Source organism: Eurosta solidaginis, chromosome 4, assembly GCF_040869045.1.
Source record: "Eurosta solidaginis isolate ZX-2024a chromosome 4, ASM4086904v1, whole genome shotgun sequence".
NCBI classification, from domain to species: Eukaryota; Metazoa; Arthropoda; class Insecta; order Diptera; family Tephritidae; genus Eurosta; species Eurosta solidaginis.
Window position 1 is genome coordinate 225,688,892 of NC_090322.1, and position 25,686 is coordinate 225,714,577.

The window sequence follows — 25,686 nt, forward strand, 5'->3', positions numbered from 1 at the left end:
ATTTGATACCCATATCGTACAAACGCATTCTAGAGTCAACCCTGATCCACCTTTATGGCTATATCCCTAAATGGCGTCCACCTATAGAACTATGGCCCACTCCTTCATAAAATACTCTTTAATGCCTTTCATTTGATACACATGTCATACAAACATATTCCAGGTTTTCCCTCGGTTCATTTTCCTACATGGTTATTTTCCCTTATGTTGTCACCATAGCTCTCAACTGAGTATGTAATGTTCGGTTACACCCGAACTTAACCTTCCTTACTTGTTTTATATAATCTGGCCAAGCTACTTGCTTCTGTAACCATTCACTGTTTGTATCTTTAAACACTTTGGATCTTGATTTTTTCCACCTTCTATGCAGATTGAAGCAGTATTTTGAGCAAAAGGCTTTTAAGCTGTTCAAATTTTTACCACTAAGATGTATCAAAATTTTGGGTTTAATAAAATTATATAAAAATATATAGTCTTTAATATTGCCACATTTTTTCAATTTTTCAAATAAATCAGAATTTGTCACTAAATCACAATCCATTTCGAAAACAGCGAGTTGTAGATAGTAAGTTAATAAGGTAGCCTTAAGCTAATGACTAATGATTGATTTGATTCTCTGAATTTGAACAACAATCTAGTCTAAGTTAGTTTGACGCGCACTGCTTACTTTTGTTTCCACTTCCAAAAACTTAATGCCCAAAAACTTAAATAATTTTCTCAACTTTTGTTTCATGGCCTACTATGAACTTTTTATAATCTTTTTATAGCAAGTAAATCTAAGCGTCACTTTGATTTCATGGCCAACTATTAACTCTGTATAACCTCTAAGATTCGTCCAGTTTTCGCGAATTTTGCACACATTTTTGAAATAAAATTGAAAGCTTTTGGGTTAGACCTTGATACATATTTTTATTAAGAAATAGTAAAAATTATTTTAATGGAGCCAAAATTTCTGGAAATTGGAAAAAATACCTAGATGTACACATATGCTCGTTAGGGTATGTCGATATGAAACCCGGTTACTAAAAGTGTCATAACTTTTTTAAATTAGGTTTTACGAAAAAATGTTATATAACAATAAATTTCGGAAAAAGATCACAGAATACGAAAATGAACTGCGCGGCGCTGTCTATAGGCAGTGTTGAGATAGAAAACAATATAAGGGAAGAAAGAAAAGTAAATTCAGAAAGAGCTAATGGAATAGCGTCCGATTTTACCAAAAAAATTCGGCGAATTACGAAATTCTTCAATCCAGGCGTGAAATTCCATTGAAAAAGGCGGCCTGGTAACCCATAGCTCGAGAGTGTTTAAAATATAAAGGGAACACTCTTTAACTTCTAGAACAAGGGCAGCAATGAAGCAACCAGATACGATTCTCTAACTCATAATTTGATGAGGCCTTGCCGGAGGCGATATATAAAAACGTGGCGGCAATATGCGCTAACTGTGGCGGTATCAGCTTTTTAACTGATTGAACCTACTAAGGGTGGCTTCAGACCTGATAAATCTACCATGGAGCATTTTTTCGCTATACCACAAATTTATAAAAGACCGTAAAAATAAATGGCACATATTACGTGATTTTATGAAAAATTTCTGTACGCATGTCGCTTTGTTTGAAATTGATTTTCAAGGATAACTTATACGGCTATACAAAAAGACTTTGAGCAGCACCATCAGCTTATTCAGAACTGGGAGAAGTCCCTCTGAAAATTAATAAGAGATCAGGCAGGGTGGGAACTTACTTCAGCATTTATAATATTATAAGCAATAAAGCGGATAATTAATCCACGAAAGCTTCTCAAATATAATTTTCATACCCGTTCCGCTACAAAGCACAGAATCATATACTATGAGACCGGCCTGGGTGTATGAGAGAGGTTTTTAAAGGCATGCAAAGAGTCTAGCGAATAAAAACACAACAACTTCGCTGGCCCGGCCATGTTATGACAATGCAAGAAGATGATCCGGCCAGCGAAGTATTCTCAGAACTTGCATTCGTTATTGCCAATGTGCACTGTTTTCAGCTTTTTGGTAATTTTGGAATTATTGATATTAGAGAAAAATTACAAAGTTTACAAACGGCGATGGTTACTAGGACATGTTGCTGAATTTCACTTATTCATCAGCTAAGCATTTCGGGAGCTGAGTATTGAACTTCTTCAAAATTCATAATTTATACTAGTGTATAGGCAGATGACTTTTATCCACTCATCCATATGAATATCAATAACAAAAACGATTGTATAAAGCAATATGAGCATATCTCCATAACTAAATACAGGTTTTGGAGTTAGTTTTCTTATTTATAACTTCAGTTATGAATCTCAAACTGAATTATTTGATAGATTTCAAAACAATCTGTTTTAACCTCATTAAAAACGACATACTTTTATTTCCTTCTAAAATGTAAAATATATAGTAAATGCCAATGCATTTATGTGCACTTTGTTATTTCTTAATCGATGAAAGGTTTCTGTAAATTTTATAATTGCCCATTTAATAAAAAAAAAATGTTATGTGCCAAGATTCTCTTGGCATTAACCATAACAGTTTTACAAATGCACGTGTTACTTAAAAAAATGCCTCTCATTGTAAAATAATAAAAGTATGAATTAAAACATATCAAGACTACTCCGATACGATTAAAAATCCAATCACTTATTTATTAATATGTTTCATTGAAAACATATGCCTGCTTTGATTTCTTGCTCAAATGACGTTGTGAAACTCGGCTGTCATAAAAGTGCAACAAAATGTCAAAAACAAAAAAAAACATGTAAGGACGGGACTGTATTCGGCTTCATACTTTTCATGTATGGGGCTGAACAATAATCTTATCCGGTTAGTGATCTCCAAATAATCGGATGTATAAGATAAGAAATATATAGTGAACAGATGTACACACCTAAACGATTTTTAAGATAAATATAAAATAAACAAGTAAGGAAGGTTAAGTTCGGGTGTAACCGAACATTACATACTCAGTTGAGAGCTATGGTGACAACATAAGCGAAAATAACCATGTAGGAAAATGAACCGAGGGAAACCCTGGAATGTGTATCAAATGAAAGGCATTAAAGAGTATTTTATGAGGGAGTGGGCCATAGCTCTATAGGTGGACGCCATTTAGGGATATAGCCATAAAGGTGGATCAGGGTTGACTCTAGAATGGGTTTGTAAGATATGGGTATCAAATGAAAGGTGTTAATGAGGGTTTTAAAAGGTAGTGGTGGTTGTTGTATAGGTGGTCGCCTTTTCGAGATATCGCCATAAAGGTGGACCAGGGGTGACTCTAGAATGCGTTTGTACGATATGGGTATCAAATGAAAGGTGTTAATGAGTATTTTAAAAGAGAGTAATCCTTAGTTCCATAGGTGGACGCTGTTTCGAGATATCGCCATAAAGGTGGACCAGGGGTGATCCTAGAATTTATTTGTACAATATGGGCATCAAACGAAAGGTGTTAATGCGTATTTTAAAAGGGAGTGGGCCTTAGTTCTAGAGGTGGGCGCCGTTTAGAAATATAGCCATAAAGTTGGACCAGGGGTGACTCTAGAATATGTTTGTACGATATGGGTATCAAATTAAAGGTATTAATGAGGGTTTTAAAAGGGAGTGGTGGTTGTTGTATAGGTGGTCGCATTTTCGAGATATCGCCATACAGGTGGACCAGGGCTGACCCTAGAATTTGTTTGTACAATATGGGTATCAAAAGAAAGGTGTTAATGAGTATTTTAAAAGGGAGTAATCCTTAGTTCCATAGGTGGACGCCGTTTCGAGATATCGCCATAAAGGTGGAGCAGGGGTGACCCTAGAATTTGTTTGTACAATATGGGTATCAAAAGAAAGGTGTTAATGAGTATTTTAAAAGGGAGTAATCCTTAGTTCCATAGGTGGACGCCGTTTCGAGATATCGCCATAAAGGTGGAGCAGGGGTGACCCTAGAATTTGTTTGTACAATATGGGTATCAAAAGAAAGGTGTTAATGAGTATTTTAAAAGGGAGTAATCCTTAGTTCCATAGGTGGACGCCGTTTCGAGATATCGCCATAAAGGTGGACCAGGGGTGACCCTAGAATTTGTTTGCACGATATGGGTATCAAATGAAAGGTGTTAATGAGCATTTTAAAAGGGAGTGGGGCTTAGTTCTATAGGTGGACTTTCGAGATATCGCCATAAAGGTGGACCAGGGGTGACTCTAGAATGAGTTTTTACGATATGGGTATCAAATTAAAGGTATTAATGAGAGTTTTAAAAGGGAGTGGTGTGAAGGCGTTATCCAGATATCGACCAAAATGTGGACCAGGGTGACCCAGAACATCATCTGTTGGATACCGCTAATTTGTTTATATATGTAATACCTGCCAAGATTTTAAGGGTTTTTTATTTCGCCCTGCAGAACTTTTTCATTTTCTTCTACTTAATATGGTAGGTGTCACAACCATTTTATAAAGTTTTTTCTAAAGTTATATTTCGCGTCAATAAAACAATCCAATTACCTTACCATGTTTCATCCCTTTTTTCGTATTTGGTATAGAATTATGGAATTTTTTCACTTTTCGTAATTTTCGATATCGAAAAAGTGGGCGTGGTACCAAGATAAAGTGAGTTCAAGTAAGCACGTGAACTAAGTTTATTAAAGATATGTCGATTTTTGCTCAAGTTATCGTGTTAACGGCCATGCGGAAGGACAGACGGACGACTGTGTATAAAAACTGGGCGTGGCATCAACCGATTTCGCCCATTTTCACAGAAAACAGTTAATGTCATAAAATCTATGCCCCTACCAAATTTCAAAAGGATTGGTTAATTTTTGTTCGACTTATGGCGTTAAAAGTATCCTAGGCAAGCTAAATGAAAAAGGGCGGAGCCACGCCCATTTTCAAATTTTCTTTTATTTTTGTATTTTGTTGCACCATATCATTGCTCGAGTAGAATGTTGACATAATTTACTTATATACTGTAAAGATATTAAATTTTTTGTTAAAATTTTACTTTAAAAAAAATTTTTTTTTAAAAGTGGGCGTGGTCCTTCTCCGATTTTGCTAATTTTTATTAAGCAGACATATAGTAATAAGAGTAACGCTCCTGCCAAATTTCATCATGATATCTTCAACGACTGCCAAATTACAGCTTGCAAAACTTCTAAATTACCTTCCTTTAAAAGTGGGCGGTGCCACGCCCATTGTCCAAAATTTTACTAATTTTCTATTCCGCGTCATAAGTTCAACTCATCTACCAAGTTTCGTCGCTTTAGCTGTCTTTTGTAATGAATTATCGCACTTTTTCCGTTTTTCGAAATTTTCGATATCGAAAAAGTGGGCGTGGTTATAGTCCGATATCGTTCATTTTAAATAGCGATCTGAGATGAGTGCTCAGGAACCTACATACCATATAGCTCCGATCGAAATGATTTTTACGAGAAATCTTCTATGATATATTAGAATATATATCACCAAGTTTCACGTTTTTATATTGGAAATTATGGGAGAAATGGCTAAAAATCTTTCTATCTGAAAGATCGGTTGTATGGGATATATATTATATAGACCTCCGATCGAAATGCTTTTTTCATGAAATCTTCTATGATATATTGGAATAAAGATCGCCAAGTTTTACGTTTTTATATTGGAAATTAAGGAAGAAATTGCCGAAAATCTTTGTATCTGAACGATCGGTTGTATGGGATATATACTATATATAGCTCCGATAAAAGTGATTTTTTCAGGATATCTTCTACGATATATTAGAATATATATCACCGAGTTTTACGTTTAAAGTTTCTAAATTAAGGGAGAAATGGCCAAAAAACTTTCTATCTGACGATCGGTTGTATGGGATATAACTATATATAGCTCCGATCAAAGTGATTTTTTCAGGATATCTTCTATGATATATTAAAATATATATCACCGAGCTTCACGTTTATACTTTCTAAATTAAGGGAGAAATGGCCAAAAATCTTTCTATCTGACGATCGGTTGTATGGGATATAACTATATATAGCTCCGATCAAAGTGATTTTTTCAGGATATCTTCTATGATATATTAAAATATATATCACCGAGCTTCACGTTTATACTTTCTAAATTAAGGGAGAAATGGCCAAAAATCTTTCTATCTGAACGATAGGTTGTATGGGATATATACTATATATAGCTCCAATCAAAGGGATTTTTTCAGAAAATCTTCTATGATATATTAAAATATATATCACCGAGTTGCTAAACGTGCATTCATGTTTATGCTTTCTAAATTAAGGGAGAAATGGCCAAAAATCTTTCTATCTGAACGATAGGTTATATGGGATATATACTATATATAGCTCGGATCAAAGGAAGTTTTTCAGAAAATCTTCTGCGATATATTAAAATATATATCACCAAGTTTCACGTTTATGCTTTCTAAATTAAGGGAGGAATGGCCAAAAATCTTTCTATCTGAACGATAGGTTGTATGGGATATATATTATATATAGCTCCGATCAAAGGGATTTTTTCAGAAAATCTTCTATGATATATTAAAATATATATCACCGAGTTTCACGTTTATGTTTTCTAAATTAAGGGAGAAATGGCCAAAAATCTTTCTATCTGAACGATATATACTATATATAGCTCCGATCAAAGTGGTTTTTTCAGGATATCTTCTATGATATATTAGAATATATATCACCGAGTTTCACGCTTACACTTTCTAAATTAAGGGAGAAATGCCAAAAATCTTTCTATCTGACGATCGGTTGTATGGGATATAACTATATATAGCTCCGATCAAAGTGATTTTTTCAGGATATTTTCTATGATATATTAAAATATATATCACCGAGCTTCACGTTTATACTTTCTAAATTGCGGCAGGAATGACGAAAATCGTCTTATCTGAACGATCGGTTGTATGGGAGATATATGTTATAGTGGTCCGATCCTACCGGATCCGACAAATGTCTAATATAATACAAAAATACATCCTTGTGCCAAATTTCGTAGAGATATCTCAAAATTTGAGGGACTAGTTTGCGTTCAAACAGACAGACGGACATGGCTATATCAACTCAGTTCGTCGCCCTGATCAATTCGGTATACTTAATGGTGAGTCTATTCTTCTATATTTCTCAACGTTACAAACATCGGACCAAAGTAGTATATTAACTTCATGAAAGGTATAAAAAACATTAAATTAGCTACACAACAAATCAAACAGAATGTGATAACAGTTCATTGCTCAAATGGGCATATCAGCTCAAGCGAAGGAAAAACAAATGTTATTTAAAATATTTAGGGGTCAATGAATGTTTGACAAAAACTAAGAGATTTGATTTTATGCAAAAGGCAATTCAAAATTGTAATCTTCGACAGTTTACTCTGACTTTTCGCATATATGATTGGCGATTGTACACAAAGTGTATTCAACAAAGTGTGATTGACAGTTGCATGATGTAATAATAAAGGGGTGATGTCAACAACATAACCTCACTTTTTCGGTAGCTCTACTTTCCAGTATTTACATATATTACAAATGTATTAAATTTTTTTGCAAATTTTTTTCTATATTATTTTGGGGAACACAAAATTACGTTAATCTTTTTGGCCAAACAATCCTAGTAGCGGCTTATATAGTTTATTATATTCTTAAACGTATAGTAAAAGCTACTCCGATCGTAGTAGAACTCAAAGGCAGTTCTGTATGATAGACAACCCTCTAAAATATGCATGCCGAATTTGTCAGAATAAGGGAAAACTTCAACGGGATGAGAACACCTGAATATTCGTTTCATCATGGACAGTGGTATGTGAATCTTCTACATGGTTCAATTACATAATATGTAATAATATATGTATGTATATATATTATATGGTTGGCTCATCTGTACAAAAACAAAATACGTTAGTTCAGATTGTCAAAATCTGCGTGCTGGTATTAGTGCGAATTGTATGGAATGGAAATATAATTTTAGAAGTTTTTGTATGCTGTAAGAAAATATAGCCAATGTGTTGGGTTCATTTTGAGTTTGCCATCTCCTGTTGACAATCCCATCGACCATGCAATGAAATAAATAAAATCAGCTGACGAGATGAGCCAACCATATAATTGAGCCGTGATCTCCTATAAGGGACTTTTATGTCAAAAGTTGTAAATAAACAGAATTAATCCATTGTTATTCAACTCATGCTCAGTATGAAATATACCTTTCATTAAAATCAAATGGTATATTAAGTTTGTCATGAATCTCCAAATTGCAGTTTCTTAAAGGAGAAGAGATAGACCAATTAGTATACCGAATTGAACAGGTTGATAATCTGGTTTAATTACGCCATATCCACCTGTGGGTTTGAATGCAAACTAGTCCCTCAATTTTTGAGATATCTTGATTAAATTTGGTGAGCAGGTATATATTAAGGTGTCCGATTAGAAATTTGTCGGAAACATCTGGATTGAACCACTATAGCATATATCCCTCACGCAACCGATTTTTCAGAAAATAAATTTTTTATCATATATTCCTCAATTCATGAGATATAAACTGCAAATTTCACGAGATACTTATGTATGTGACATGTATTGTTGTCTGAAAAAAATGTAGAAATCGGTATTATATATAGTATATACCCCAAACAACCGATTGTTCAGATCAGAGGCTTATCGTAATTTATGTCTCCTATTAGACGGTAATACTTGGCTCTAATAAGTGCAATATCTGGGCTTAACTTGACAAAAGAGGTTACCGATTCTATATGGATGAGGATGAAGGGCTGCTTTTGATGCCGATCCTTTTTTGTGATCAAACGGCTGAGTGCTGCTGCCACATATCGTAGTGCTTCAAAAAATGTGTTTATACAAGCATTTCTTTTAGGGGCAGTTCTGTATCAAACAATTGACTGCCATCAATATAATGCTTAGCATATCATGTGTGTAGGAAGAATTTTCATATAAAAATTATTCGTTTCGGTGTGGATTTTTACATATTACCACATTTGAATTACACTAAGATATTAATATAACAAAACTTAAAGTTTGAGTTAGCTTATGTTCTTCTTGGAATTGTGGTATGCATCATTGAATTTTTCCTACTACCGAAGGGCGATCCTCTCATTACTCATTATCTCAAGTAAATATCCCTACAAACTTTAAAAATCAGAGAAAAGGCAAACTTTCTTTAACTTTTCTAAAAAGCTTGTAAAATTGAAAAATTTTGTTTTCAAATGAGTTAAAATTATTTTCAAATTGACATTATAGTACCGTTCGTAAAGAGAGAACTGTCAAATTCAATAAAATTTTGTTGAATGCAGCATACATAATGTACAGCCAGTTCTTTTACCACGAAAATACAAATAGTAATGGTTTTATCAGAAGCCGGCTCGGCCGTTATGATATTAGATCCCCATTCATACAAAAGGCTGCTAAACCATATTCTATAGCATGATGCAATAAACCTCACTGATGAAGTCAATATTACAAAATGGAGTCGCATTTGCCAATACTTTCCCTCATAAATTTAATTTTGCTTCTTCATTTATCTGCAGCATTGATTTTTTCAGTATCATAAAAATATACTTCACTAATGCCTTTTTGAAATATGAAGTAACGTGCAGGAAAATAACGCCTGATGTCTGTATTTTCTTTTATAGGAGGGTTTATTTCTTTTTCCAGAGAGACAAGTTTTAGTCAACGGAGCTGAATGGCTGGATCCTCAGAGTATCACATTATCCAGAACTAAGGAATAATAAAACATACATGAGGCTGCATATGAGTATCTGAGAGGCTTATAACACTAAAACTCGGAATTAACGGTATAAGGTCGGTCCCAAAACCCAACATTTATCTATGTAAACCACCGTTGAAGTAGGCTCATTGCGCAGAAAGAGGTGGCCCTTGTAAAATTATATGGCGACAGAGGTTTTATAGCTACAACGCTTCAACAAATCAGAGCTTATAGATTTACCTGATGGTAAGAAAAAAAAACTAAATTTTATCAGAACTTTATTTTAAACAGCTCTGACAAACCCTGGAAACGTTTAAACAAACATGAAATACTCCCAGCCGTATGATCAAACCCAACCGACATTTTTCTGTCTTTCTCTTTCTATCCACTTGCCTCTCCTCTGACGAACCCTCTTCCTCTCTTATTTGCTCACACCTCTGAATTTTGTAGTTTGCCTTATTTAGCTCATTCAACTTTCCCATCACTTTCATTATTCCGTAAATCTTCCGCTATTGCTCTTATCTCACTATTACTCTTAATTTATAGCTATTCTTAATCTTCTTATTAACTTCTTTTTACTACTTTGTCTCAAACCATTACCTTTATTCTTACTTTTACCCTTACTCTCCATGTTCCCCTTGCTCTCTTTACTTTTCCGACTTCTCTCCAACTTCCTCTACTTTTTCTTCCCATTTCCTCTGTTTTCTCTTCCCTTTTATTCCATGTCCCCGTTTCCAATGTCGATATTTATCGAGTTTGGCTTTTTACTACTTTGTCTCAAACCATTACCCTTACTCTTACTTTTACTCTGACTCTCCATCGTCCTCTTGCTCTTTTTACTTTTCCCACTTCCATTCAACTTCCTATTCTTTTTCCCCCGATTTCCTCTGTTTTCTCTTCTCTCTTCGTTCATGTCCCCGTTTCTAATGAGACATATATGAAGTTTGGCTTTTTTCCTCAAATTACATGACTAAGGTAGTGAAAAAGTAGCAAAATAGTACCAAAAAATTTTCCACCCTACAAATAAAAAATCGAGGCAGGACTATGAGGCCGAAAAAATTGTTGTTGTCTGCTTTTATTGCATCGTGTGCTATATACGGCTGCATAACATAGTCCCGAAATACATAATATCGTCATGACCAAACCCCGACCAATCACAGCATACATACATATAATATTTCTCTAAAAAAAATCTCTAATTTCATCTTATCCATAACAGTCTGCAATCGGGACCAAATTTGAGATCTTTTTTTACCTTGGTTTTGAAGGGATGTGACTGGAAAAGCGATAATTTGGTTTATGGGGACCGGCCTAGCATACATATTTGTAGGTATTATAGGTTCCTCTAGATTATCTCTTTTTGACATTTACAACCTTAATCTAAGCAGAAAACAACATTCTTCTAACCGGATACGAAAATTATAAACAACTTTCTGTATTCCGTATATCCATGTTAGTGTATAAGAATTTTCAAAAAACAGTTCATCAGCCGCGTCTCTTCTCACGCTATTTTATAAAACCGGCAAAGAAGCAGAAGATTAGGGAAAACTTCAAGAACTTGAAACTCTTGCTGATAATACCAATATTCGAAACAAATTTAATTAATATTTTTGTTTTAAACCTTTAGGTTCAGCTTCCAATTAATACCGATGAACAATGGAAAAACCCACGGAATATGACACAAGTAATCGTGTATACCGAGAAACGACAATACCCGATGTTAAGACGATCATCAAAAACGATACCTTTAAAACCAAAACTAGCTTAACAGAGAATACTTCACAGGTTGAGCCAAAGAAAAAGCGACGCAACAAAAGTGATTTAGGTGAGAATTTCAAAGCACCAGATGGCGGCTGGGCGTGGTTGGTATGCATAGCTGCGGGTTGCTCGAATGTGAGTAGATGAGATTGTTATACCCTACGAAATATTATTGCCTCTTGAGAAATACTTCATAAAAATAACTTTTTAATCTTTAGCTTTCCATATATCCCTGCCTACAACAGTTTGGTTTCATATTTCGAGAGCGATTGGGAGTTTTAGGTCTAAGTAGTTCACAAATTACAACAATTATTAATACAAATCCAGCTGTTTCAGCGTGTACAGGTAAATCATAATTTGAAAATGTGTAACAAATGAGATCCGAACATAATTGGGCACAGTGCAAACAATTTTCAGTGCACCAAGCATTCCACTACTAATAAACCTTGTAACTATAAAGAATTTCCCAAAAGAAATTTTTCGAGGTTTATGCGTCGGATCATTATGGGTAAATAACTGTTAGATATTTCAGTTTTATCGTCAGATTATTCACCGAAAGGGTTTTCTTCTTCTTCTTTTAACAGTCCTTTGCCCCATCCAATAGGTGTGATCACACACAAATTGTCATCAATAAAGTACACGGAAATCGGCAGGCCCAATGTGGTTGGACCAAAGAAACAAGGATGTTATAGGCATGGGTTCCACATTGCCCATGAAAAGATTACTGGTGTTGTTGTTGTTATTCTAACGATAAGACACTCCGCGAAGGCCTTGGGGAGTGTTATCAAAGTTGATGATCCTTTTCGACCATCTTGGGATCGATTTGGTATGACCACACCTTCTAGGCCATACCGCCCTCCCACCACCTAGATCCATTAGGAGCTTGGGGTCACCAGAGCCTCGGCTGTTAAAGAAACAGGACAAGTAGGTGAGCTTTACAATTGGGTTGGAGAAGCTATATATTGCGCTGGCAACCCATTTGAAAGGGTTGCGCTACACAACAACTTGAATCAATTTGGTATTTTAGTCACCTCTTACGACAGGCGTACGTCGTGATTGATTCTGGATAAGTAGGAGTTTAACGTATTACAGTATCCATATAGTTCTTCAGTATTGTATATGATACATTAGTCAGGAAAGCGTGGAGTTGCAAAATTTTTCAGATCATTTGCAAATCCTACGGCTTTAGAGAAGCGACTTAAGGATCAAGATTTGCGTACTAACTGGACCCTGCCTTCTGGCGTCACATGCTTATAAATTAGGCCTCGACAGCAACGGCAGATGGATGTAGGAAGCGCGATTTGAGGGGAGAAACGGTTGAGCACGTTCTGTGTTCATGGCATGAGCTCGCGAGGACAAGTCTCCAGCTATTAAGAGCGGCAGTTTTGCCAAATCTCGCTTTCTTCATCTCCAAGTTTCGGGTGTTTGACTCTGAGAACGGGGTATTGCGGAGATGTCTCCTTATGTCCCTGGGAGGCGGGGATTCTGCAATCAGATGTCTGTTAATAAACTCAGGCTTCTGAGTATTTAACAGAAACCGTTTGTTCAGCATTTCGTTTCTCTCCTTTATGACGAGTATTCCCACGACAACCCGTGGCAGTTGCAAGCGCGACGTTTTGAGAGGCCTTTAGCCTCTTCCAGTGTGTAACACAAGTGGCTGACCAATTGCTTTAAAGGTAGCCATAAGCATTTCATTTGTTTTTTCTCAAGTGCTGTCAGAGAGGGGATTTTGAGGATCTGATCCTCCGGTACAATTGCGGCTGCATGCTTGTCAGAATGGAAGTTAGTCTTGCTGTGTGTGATTGGGTCAAAGTCATTTGATAAGTCTAACAAAACGAGACCTGTTCTGTGATGGGGCTTTTGGTTCAATCTATTTGTATGTTGATAGCATTTAGCGCGTTGGGGTGCTAGTCGGAAGCCACGCCGGTGGTAGTTTGCAGAACGCAGGTTTGCAGTTATATAAGGGATTAGGACGGCTTCAACCGTTTGACGATTGACCAATTACAGATAAAGGACGATGTGCATCTCCTTTGTTAGCTGGTTTCCTAGGCTTCATTAACGGTACTACCCTCACCATTTAAAATTTTTCGGGAATGGCGAAAGTGGAGAGAGACAGGCTGAAGACACACGCCAGGTAATTAAATCCCTCATTGGCCTGGACTTGTCAACTGAGGAATGCATAACGTATCGCCGGTAGAAATCACTTGCCCGTTTCTTCCTTCTACATCGGCTTTACGATTTACCATGTCATTACCTACAATGGCGGAGAGTTTACAGTTCTTTAGATGATCTTCCTATTTCGGTATCTTTTGCTTATCCACACGGCACAAGAAACGTTTATGTCCCTAAAATTCCAGTCCTGTGTCACAAGAAGTGGATGAAAGTGCAGCGCTCAGATGTGATAAGTTGGCAGATCACTGCAGCGAGAGTAGTATGGACAGGTGGTTGAACGCTAGTGTTAACATCGGCTGGAAATGTCTCGTGAACTACGACAACACGGGTGGGGTGTGCCCGTTTATCGCCGTTTCATCCATTTTATCCCCCAACATCTCATCCCTGATGTCAGCTGTTAGCTCGGAACCGGACCGGGGGCAATGAAATCGATCAATGCGATTTTCCCCAAAGGGGAACTGCTATTAAGGCGATATTAGGGAATGTATATGTTTAGGATTTCTAAACAGGGATCGCCTGATTGCACATCGCCTAACGGATGCTACAGCACAATGTCCCCGTGGCCGATGGCAGGATCAAATAGATTACACTGCACAGAGTGATGAGCGATAAATTACGAGTGCGTCTCCACTTCTTCTTGGGCGCTCTTTACTTTGGACGTTGTAGCCAGAGTAAGTCAGGAAAGCAAATTTTGCAGTCTCCTGTATCGCAGATATGCGGATGTTGTGCCGCTTCAAAATGGGAGCAACACATTAATTGGGGCTACATTGAAATGCCAGCATGATATGGGTTTCATTGTCTTTACTGTAAATTTGCTACGTTGAGCCTTTAATGTCACCCCACACCCGAACTATTGTGACTTTTAATGCCACCTTTACAATGCCAATATAAAGGCGTATACAAGTTTCCAGTTTCTTATCTCAAATTCCGAGGTTAAATCCTAATATGACTGAACTAAAACTCGTCTTATTATAAGAAAAGTTAAAGGTGCGCTTTCTTTTCGGAACAATCCTAATAAGGCACTTCTCCGAAATTCACTTTCAGGTCTCTTAAATGGCCCCATGTTTCGATGGTTCACATTCCGGCAAGTAGCTTTGGCCGGCTCATTCTTCATATTCATTGGTCTAATGCTGACAGCATTCTGTGAGACCTTCATCGGGTATATGTTCACATATGCACTACTCTTTGGTAAGTCTTCAAATAAATAATATCAGCACATATATATTTGAGTCGTAATATTTAACTCTTCGGTATCTCAGGCTTCGGTGCAGGTATCAGCGTATCCGCCTCCTCGCTCGCACTTAACACATACTTTAAGAATAAAAGACGCAAAGCAGCAGGCTTTTCATGGACACTCACTGGCCTTGGTCCGATCTTCTTACCACACGTAGTTACCTTCTTTGTATCCTATTATGGTGTGCAAGGTACTGTATTCATATTTGCTGCGGTCTCACTACACTCAATGGTTTGTGCGTTCATATATCAGCCGGTACGATATCATGTACCAAATCTCGATGTAGTTGACACGTTAGATTCTGGCATTGGCGCTGGTGAACCCGAATATCTATGTGAATATTGTCAAATGCAGCATAAACGTAATGGCATATTCTCCAGTCAATATTTGTATCAGGACGATGACGAAGCTATGCCTGGGTATGAAATAATTGAGCCCGGTACACCGATGCTATCACGCGCCAATGATGGTTGGTTCGGTTCGAAATTGTCGTTAGCCTCTATGCACAAAGCTGGTACTACGCCACGCTTTCGCACCGTCTCCAGCTCTAAAGATATAGAAGCTACTACAAATCGTTTGAGTCGTGTCATATCTGAGGAAGAGCTGAAGACGGCCGAGGTTTACAAACCGAACAACTTCAAACGTGAACGTGACGAAGTGTTACTCAAACATTCGAATAGTAATGCCAATTTGCGTGCACCGCACATTGGTGGATTGCATGCGACCGGTCAATTGCATTGTACTTGTGCAGAGGAGCGTATGCTTCTCGAGAAGGTACAGCTTCGTTCTTGCCTTGTGGATAAAAAATTGGAAACTACACTGGAGGAAGAAGGATATTTAGATGTATCGGTGGAGAGTTTTACGTTTATGCAAAAATTTGTGGCATTCTTCGATTTGGATTTGTTGCGTGATTTCACATTTGTCAATTTGGTAATGGGCTTGACGATCATCAATTTTGGTGAACTGAATTTTTCCATTCTGACGCCATTCATATTAAATGACTTTGGATTTACGACTTCACAAATTACGACAGCTATGTCGGTGCTCGCTGGTTTGGATATTATCGTGCGCTTCATTGTTCCATTTGTGACGGAGAAAATTCCATGGGATAATCGTGTCTTCTTCCTAATAGGTAAGCAATGATACGTGGTTCAGATATTTAACATTTTTTGCTGGTTTACTTTTACTATACTTACATATTTTTCCCTTCCCTCTCCATATTTTCTCGGAGCCTTTCCTAGAGACATCATCAACAGGTGCTTTGTGTCATATTACGCCATTATGTATGTGAGCCTTTAGTCTTCACAGATAACAATCTAACCTGAGTTGAGACAGCCTATCTCTCTGGGTAGGGCGCGTTGTTGATCCGTGGAACTTTGGTTCTAATAGCATCATTCTCCTAATTAGTCTACAATACACCAATTGCTTTCCCATACGAACTTATGCATAAGCGAAGTATCTACCTTCGCTAGAATGCCAAAAAACTGCGCGCCCAGAAATTTGAAGTGTATTGCGTGCACTACTGTGCATTATCAGAGAAAGTGATAAAAAAAAAACTCATCTTTCCCTTTCTTCTTGTTGTAGAAGTGCTTCGCCAAATCCATAAAGTGAAATATTCCCTAAGAGAAGTCCAAGGAAACTTTCAGTTTCAATAGGGTCGTACAAAAAGAGACATAGGTTTAAGAGGCGTTGGTTTCACATTACAATTAAAAAGATGTCATGTGGGATGTGCCTCTCTATAGTTTGTTACCCTTGTTATATTGACAGCTTCTGCAAAAGAAACTTGTTGATATGAACCAGCATCGCTGAAACATGGGTACAAAATGACAGTGATCAGCGTTGAGGCCCGCATCTTTACTGCAGATCTATAAGCACTTTTAGGCCTCACAGTCCTTTCAGTTGGTTTACAGCAAACTCCAGACCCTAATCACATATTCCTGCGGTATAGCCGTCCACCTTGTTTATATCCAGTTTGGCACTTTCTGCGCCATTTCAGCAGAAAACTCTTCCCTTCAACACTCTCCCCCTCGGATCCAGAAATGGGAGACATTGAAATGCCCTACGGACGCCAAGGAGGCTGAAAACTTTCATACTTTACAATTTTAGCAACCAAGATTCTAGTGATTTTAAGGCTAGCTATCTACCAAAGTCTGTACATTGATCTCTGAGACTATATTGTATAAGAGCAATTTAGCCCTTTATGAAGCCAGTAAGACTGATTGACAAGCAGATATTATGAGATAGCCCAGCTCTTGTTCCATTTTTCATTTTAGAGCAGTCTGAGAAAGATTACGTTTGCTCTTTCTGAGATGTGCTGATCAATGCTGCTGATATTTCGAGGTTATGCTAAATTTGTCTATAGTGTTTCAGCATACAATTGATTGATCTATTTGTCTGACGAGTTTCACCATTCTACAAAGTCATATCTTAGTATCGGTCGAAGGACTGTATTTTTTACAGCATGCAGGTTATACGGCAACAGACAATCAATACCAAGAGCTTTCCTGTGATAATCATCACCCATTCGTCAACATATATGAATTTTTTAAACGGTTTTATTTAGCTTGAGTTGACAGGCTGCACGGCCGCATGCACGGTCGTTGTGAACGAATCTTGTAATTGAAATTTAAGTAACTTCCCGATAAGCTACAAGCTTGAAACTTGGAATATAGGTCAGAACCCGATGACAATGCAATAATAAGAAAAAAATCGCCGCTAGGTGGCGCAAGGATCGAGATATTCGCAAAATTCGCATTTGTGGTCCGATTTGGCTCATATTTGGATCACATAATACATGCAAGAATAGAAATCGACATGTAAAAAAATATCGCCGCTAGGTGGCACATGGATCGAGATATTGACAAAAATCGTATTTGTGGTCCGATTTGGCTCATATTTGGAACACATAATACATGCAAGAATAAAAAGCGACCTATCACAAAAAATCGCCGCTAGGTGGGGCAAGGATCGAGATATTCACAAAAATCGTATTTGTGGTCCGATTTGATTTGGTCCATATTTGGAACACATAATACATACATGAATAGAAAGCGACCTATGATGCCCGATTTGGCTCATTGCATATTGCATACAGTCCAGTAGAAGTGACATCAAAATATTTTGGAGTTGGAGGAGGGACAAACATACGTGGCGCAGAGTCGAGTAAAGTCTTTGGAAGGATTATGTATTGAGGACTTAGGTTGTAACAAATTGTCAGGAAAGAGTCCTTGTAATAATGAGTCACTAAATGAACTAAATAGAATGAGAAATAATAGGCAATTAAATAAAGACTAAAAACTTGAAAATAAAATAATTAAAAAAAAATTTTTAAGTTAAACGGTTTTATTGAAAACAATACTTACAGGAAATAATAATAATACGAAAAGCTAGAAAATAATTAGGTAGGTCCTAGGTACTAGTCATCACACTCCTTATCAATCTAGGGCGTTGATCAGACAATTAAATAAAAGCGTTGGACGCGTCATATTTCTATTGATAGTCATAAGTAAAACCAACTGAACCTTAATCAGGTTATGCTACGCCTCACATTTTAAGAAATTTCACGCCCCCAACGCTTTTATTTAATTGTCTGATCAACGTCCTAAATTGATAAGGAGTGTGATGCCTAGTACCTAGGACCTACCTAATTATTTTCTAGCTTTTCGTGTTATTATTATTTCATGTAAGTATTGTTTTCAAAAAAACCGTTTAACTTAAAAATTTTTTTTAAATTATTTTATTCCTTTTCCTCTGTAGTTTCCTGACACGCAATCTCAAACAATCCTGCCAAAATTTACTCTCCGCCGTTCAGTTCTGTCTATTTACAGCCTTTCCTGAACTTAATCATTTTATGAGCTTCTACTCCGCTTTCAATAAGATGAGGTATCATGTTTTGCGCGAAAAGTAGTGAGAGCTCGAAACAACAAATTTGAGTATCGGATAGATTTAACTTACTTAGGTGATATGATATCATTTGTACCAAAAGTGTTACTTCAGTTTTCAGCACTTTCAGTGCGTTCTGGTTAGCATCCAAACTTATAGCTTCATTATCCGGCGGCGGAGCCTTTTTCTTGCAGTCATTTAACACCCCTAATTGTACAATTATTTATTATTGAACGGATTAAAACTGAATTAGTGATTAAGAAAAGCACTGAGAAAATCAAGATTGGTTCAGTCTTCTGCTCATTTGCCACATAGAATAAAATAGTTTCGATATGATAAAATTTTTATTGCTTGTGTGAAATTAAACTCATTTTTCTAGCGGTTTTAACTCTATTAGCCGCGGTTTTTCAAAACGAGCTTAAACTTGAGTTAAATTTGACTACATTTGAACCTTTACACTTTAGTCAAGTTTAAGTTCGCACTGAAAAACCAGGCCCAAATCTCTTTTTATTTCACAGGCGTTGTTGGAATCGCACTCGGTCGCACCGTTGTAGCCTGTACGTGCTCCTATCCACTTATACTTTGCTCTTTCGTATGGATCGGTATGTGCAAAGGTGTACGAACAATATTTTGGCCACTTATTATACCCAGTTGTGTGCCATTGAAACGTTTACCCGCTGCTTCCGGTTTGCAATTGCTTATTTCCGGTTTGTTCACATTTGCTTGTGGACCATTTGTGGGTGAGTTTGGAAAGAGATTTCATGAATTTTGTATATTCATACATACATATTTATAAGCGCAACTATAATCATTATTTTATCACATGAAGCAACTTTGTGTTTCAAATTTTTCTTTTTATTCTCAGGTCTCATACGCGATCGTTTCAATTATGCGATCACCCTGCATTTCCTTAACATGATGTCATTTATTGCTGCTATTTCTTGGTCGCTAGAGGCGCTGGTGCGCCGTTAACCTCGTAGTCGCCAGCGTAAAGTAAATGAACAGCGCACATCTCGTGTTACGTGACTGTACACTACGTCACTACGTTACTGGACGTATACATTGCATGTGCATAAATGCCAACAGATGGCGCTATACACCAAAGACACACACCAATTGTGGCATCCGGCCAATATTATATATAGGCATATGTATGTACATATATATGATAAGAAAAGTTTAGTTGTGCCTAACAAAAATGTGATAATTGTTCGCCTTATGCCCAGTGCGAGTTAAACTAGATAATTCAAATATATGTATTTAAGCTTCTATATACATTAGGGTGGGTCGATTTGTATGGACGAAAGTTAACCGATATCGCGCCATCGATTTTTCGATAGGATTTGGGCTCAAGAAAAAAAGTTCCACTACGCATACCCAAAAAAATAATTTTCGAGCCTGCGAAATTTAATTTTTTTGACTTTTTTCGACTTTAATTTTTAAGGTTTTTTTGATGACCTAGGTACTAAAAAAATTTTCAATTTTTATGTTATCGACAACGTTTTTAGCGGACATTTTTGGGTCGGACAGGGTATACATGAAAATTTTACAATCAAATGAAAATTTTTTTAGTAGGTTATGAAAAAAACCTTAAAAATCAAAGTCGGAAAAAAGTCAAAAAAATGAAATTTCGCAGGCGCGCAAATTATTTTTTCGGTATACTGTTAATAAATCGACCCAGTTTAATATACATACTTACTTCTTAGAAATTTTAAGGCCACACGTTAGAAGAATACTTCAAGGACCATTCGTTCTTCTTTGGGCTTGGTTAATAATTTCAAGCCTTATTTCAGGATAGATATGAAGATAGACCTTTCTCCTCGTTCATCGTTAGACCCGCAGATTTACTCCCTTATCCAGGGTAGAGAAGACAAAACTTACTGCGCATTTCTTATCAGTTATAATGTCAATATCGCTAGTATACGGCTTCGATTACACTTTTCTATAATATAATGACCATTGGAATTTATATCTGATACTAGAATTATCCTCCCGAGCATCGAGTTAAAACAATCGCATGATAGAGCGCATCCTTTCTAAACCTTGTTTGGATTATAATAGCACGAATAGGCCCTTCTCATGGCCCTTCTGATGGAGGTAATTGTGTTGTAAACTTGGTCTGGCATAGCCTTATAAGCTTTAGATACAAGGAGCTCTAATTAAGACATATCAGCACGCAAGAAAGTACAATTCGCGCTGTCAACGCTATGATGTCGATGGTGTGACGATTTTTATACTCAGTTGAGCAGAGCTCACAGAGTATATTAAGTTTGATTGGATAACGGTTGGTTGTACATATATAAAGGAATCGAGATAGATATAGACTTCCATATATCAAAATAATCAGGATCGAAAAAAAATTTGATTGAGCCATGTCCGTCCGTCCGTCCGTTAACACGATAACTTGTGTAAATTTTGAGGTATCTTGATGAAATTTGGTATGTAGGTTCCTGAGCACTCATCTTAGATCGCTATTTAAAATGAACGATATCGGACTATAACCACGCCCACTTTTTCGATATCGAAAATTTCGAAAAACCGAAAAAGGGCGATAATTCATTACAAAAGACCGATAAAACGACGAAACTTGGTAGATGAGTTGAACTTATGACGCTAAATAGAAAATTAGTAAAATTTTGGACAATGGGCGTGGCACCGCCCACTTTTAAAAGAAGGTAATTTAAAACTTTTGCAAGCTGTTATTTGGCAGTGGTTGAAGATATCATGATGAAATTTGGCAGGAACGTTACTCTTATTACTATATGTACGCTTAATAAAAATTAGCAAAATCAGGGAAGGATCACGCCCACTTTAAAAAAAAAAAATTTTTTTAAAGTAAAATTTTAACAAAAAATGTAATATCTTTACAGTATATAAGTAAATTATGTCAAGATTCAACTCCAGTAATGATATGGTGCAACAAAATACAAAAATAAAAGAAAATTTAAAAATGGGCGTGGCTCCGCCCTTTTTCATTTAATTTGTCTAGGATACTTTTAACGCCATAAGTCGAACAAAAATTAACCAATCCTTTTGAAATTTGATAGTGGCATAGATTTTATGACGCTAACTGTTTTCTGTGAAAATGGGCGAAATCGGTTGATGCCACGGCCAGTTTTTATACACAGTCTTCCGTCTGTCCCTCCGCATGGCCGTTAACACGATAACTTGAACAAAAATCGACATACCTTTAATGAACTTAGTTCACTTGCTTACTTGAACTCACTTTATCTTGGTATGAAAAATGAAAGAAATCCGACTATGACCACGCCCACTTTTTCGATATCGAAAATTACGAAAAATGAAAAAATGATATAATTCTATACCAAATACGAAAAAAGGGATGAAACATGGTAAGGTAATTGGATTGTTTTATTGACGCGAAATATAAATAAAAAATCCTTAAAATCTTGGCAGGTATTACATACATATATAAATAAATTAGCGGTATCCAACAGATGATGTTCTGGGTCACCCTGGTCTACATTTTGGTCGATATCTGGAAAACGCCTTCACACCACTCCCTTTTAAAACTCTCATTAATACCTTTAATTTGATACCTATATCGTACAAACTCATTCTAGAGTCACCCCTGGTCCACCTTTATGGCGATATCTCGAAAAGGGGTCCACCTATAGAACTAAGCCCCACGCCCTTTTAAAATACTCAGTAACACCTTTCATTTGATACCCATATCGTACAAACATATTCTAAAGTCACCCCTGGTCCACCTTTATGGCGATATCTCGAAAAGGCGAAAACCTATAGAACGAAGGCCCACTCCCTTTTAAAAATACTCATTAGCACCTTTCATTTGATACCCATATCGTACAAACAAAGTCTAGAGTCCCCCTGGTCCACCTTTATTGCGATACCTCGAAAAGGCGTCCACCTATAGAACTAAGGCCCACTCCCTTTTAAAATACTCATTAACTCCTTTCGTTTGATGCCCATATTGTACAAACAAATTCTAGGGTCACCCCTGGTCCACCTTTATGGCGATATCTCGAAAATACGACCACCTATACAACAACCACCACTCCCTTTTAAAACTCTCATTAATACCTTTAATTTGATACCCATATCGTACAAACACATTCTAAAGTCACCCCTGGTCCACCTTTATGGCGATATTTCGAAACGGCGTCCACCTATAGAACTAAGGCCCACTCCCTTTTAAAATACTCATTAACACCTTTCGTTTGATACCCATATTGTACAAACAAATTCTAGGGTCACCCGTGGTCCACCTTTATGGCGATATCTCGAAATGGCGTCCACCTATACAACAACCACCACTCCCTTTCAAACCCCTCATTAATACCTTTAATTTGATACCCATATCGTACAAACACATTCTAGAGTCACCACTGGTCCACCTTTATGGCGATATTTCGAAACGGCGTCCACCTATAGAACTAAGGATTACTCCCTTTTAAAATACTCATTAACACCTTTCATTTGATACCCATATCGTACAAACGCATTCTAGAGTCACCCTTGGCCCACCTTTATGGCGATATCTCGAAAAGGCGACCACCTATACAACAACCACCACTCCCTTTCAAAACCCTCATTAATACCTTTAATTTGATACCCATATCGTACAAACACATTCTAGAGTCACCACTGGTCCACCTTTATGGCGATATTTCGAAACGGCGTCCACCTATAGAACTAAGGCCCACTCCTTTTTAAAATACTCACTAACACCTTTCGTTTGATACCCATATTGTACAAACAAATTCTAGGGTCACCCCTGGTCCACCTTTATGGCGATATCTCGAAACGGCGTCCACCTATGGAACTAAGGATTACTCCCTTTTAAAATACTCATTAACACCTTTCATTTGATACCCATATCGTACAAACGCATTCTAGAGTCACCCCTGGCCCACCTTTATGGCGATATCTCGAAAAGGCGGCCACCTATACAACAACCACCACTCCCTTTCAAAACCCTCATTAATACCTTTAATTTGATACCCATATCGTACAAACACATTCTAGAGTCACCACTGGTCCATCTTTATGGCGATATTTCGAAACGGCATCCACCTATAGAACTAAGGCCCACTTCCTTTTAAAATACTCATTAACACCATTCGCTTGATGCCCATATTGTACAAACAAATTCTAGGGTCACCCCTGGTCCACCTTTGTGGCAATATCTCGAAACGGCGTCCACCTATGGAACTAAGGATTACTCCCATTTAAAATACTCATTAACACCTTTCATTTGATACCCATAACGTACAAACGCATTCTAGAGTCAACCCTGATCCACCTTTATGGCTATATCCCTAAATGGCGTCCACCTATAGAACTATGGCCCACTCCCTCATAAAATACTCTTTAATGCCTTTCATTTGATACACATGTCATACAAACACATTCCAGGGTTACCCTCGGTTCATTTTCCTACATGGTTGTTTTCCCTTATGTTGCCACCATAGCTCTCAACTGAGTATGTAATGTTCGGTTACACCCGAACTTAACCTTCCTTACTTGTTTTACTTTTTTTCGACTTGGATTTTTAGGTTTTTTTCATGACCTACTATTGTCATATGTATACCCTGTCCGACCCAAAAATGTCCCATAAAAATGTTGTCAATAACAGTTTGTTTGAAAAAAAAACATATATAATTTATGAAAATAAGAAAAAATAATATTTTACAATCAAATGAAAATCTTTTTAGTAGGTCATGAAAAAAACCTTAAAAATCAAAGTCGAAAAAAATAATAAATAATAATAAAATTAAATTTCGCAGGCTCGAAAATTATTTTTTTGGGTATGCGTAGTGGAACTTTTTTTTCAAAAAATCGATGGCGCGATATCGGTTAATAAATCGACCTTTAGCACTGAAAAGTGAATCCGACTATTAAAGATTTGAGTCTGTTGTATTTGAAGCACTAAAGGAACTGTACTTCGCATGAACCAATATACAGATCCCGCATTAAAAAATGAGAGAGCAAAAAATCATAGCAGTGAAATAAATTTTCTCGGCGTGACGTCACGCTTTTGAAAACATGTTTCATTGCTGACGCAGTGTTCAGACTTTATTCCAATCGGAGTATTTTGCTCCGCTCTTACCTCCTACTACATTTTTTATCTAAAAGCTTTATTTGGGTCGAGTTGAAAACTAAATAGTATTACTACCTAATATCTTTTGGTTGAAGTTTTTATTGTATACGTATGAAAAGCTGATTGTTTACAAGTGACGATTAGATGAAATGACGCGAATTCATTTTCCGTGTCTTAAGACATGCTTGTTAACATTTTACTCACAGGTTTTGTACTTTTTTCGTACGGAATGAGAATAAAAAGAGTAAAATGTAAGCAAACAATGTGTCCGGGCGGAACTGTAAATCCTGCCAAAATTCAACATAGAGCACTTCTTGAAGTTTTATATAAAAATGAAGTACGTTGAGTCAGTGAGGTCATCTAACCCTGTTTTGCGGTAACAGTCGCTAATGGGGGGCACCAAGTGAGGTCAAATGTTCCTCCTACTGTCTCTCAGAACTCAGTGAAGGTCTTCTCTTTCCTCTGTTTTCAAACTACCGGAGCGTATTCGTTCATCCGCATAACATGCCCTAGCTAGCGAAGCCCTTGGATTTTCAATCGCTGCACTATCGTCATGTCGGCGTAAAGCTCATATAGTTCATCATTATACCTCCTTCGATACTCGCCTTCGACATTACGGATAGGACTATAAACCTTCCGGAGAACTTTTCTCTCGAATACTCCAAGAGCCATCTTATCTTCTCTCGACACCTTCCATGATTCCGAGCCATACATCAGCACAGGTATGATGTACTTGTAGAGAGAGGATGTTGTTCGTCGAGAGAGGACTTTACTTTTCAATTGCCTAAAGAAGCACTTGTTGGCAAGAGTTATTCTACGTTTGATTTCTAGACCGACATTGTTTTTGCTT

General features: G+C 37.0%; 1 protein-coding gene across 2 annotated transcripts in view; it reads left to right on the forward strand.

The window, feature by feature from the left end:
* The window catches only part of LOC137251033 (uncharacterized), a 45,666-nt gene extending 24,022 nt beyond the window's left edge, over positions 1-21,644 (forward strand). Inside the window, exons 2-7 of one of the 2 annotated variants that reach the window (XM_067784895.1) lie at positions 11,333-11,598; positions 11,682-11,808; positions 14,680-14,823; positions 14,895-16,001; positions 19,270-19,491; positions 19,617-21,644. In XM_067784895.1, coding sequence (XP_067640996.1) covers positions 11,362-11,598; positions 11,682-11,808; positions 14,680-14,823; positions 14,895-16,001; positions 19,270-19,491; positions 19,617-19,723 — 1,944 coding nt within the window. In that variant the 5' untranslated portion in view covers positions 11,333-11,361 and the 3' untranslated portion in view covers positions 19,724-21,644. The remainder of the gene's footprint in view (positions 1-11,332; positions 11,599-11,681; positions 11,809-14,679; positions 14,824-14,894; positions 16,002-19,269; positions 19,492-19,616) is intronic. The other variant, XM_067784896.1, reaches the window with a different exon arrangement.
* Positions 21,645-25,686: the final 4,042 nt, after the last annotated feature.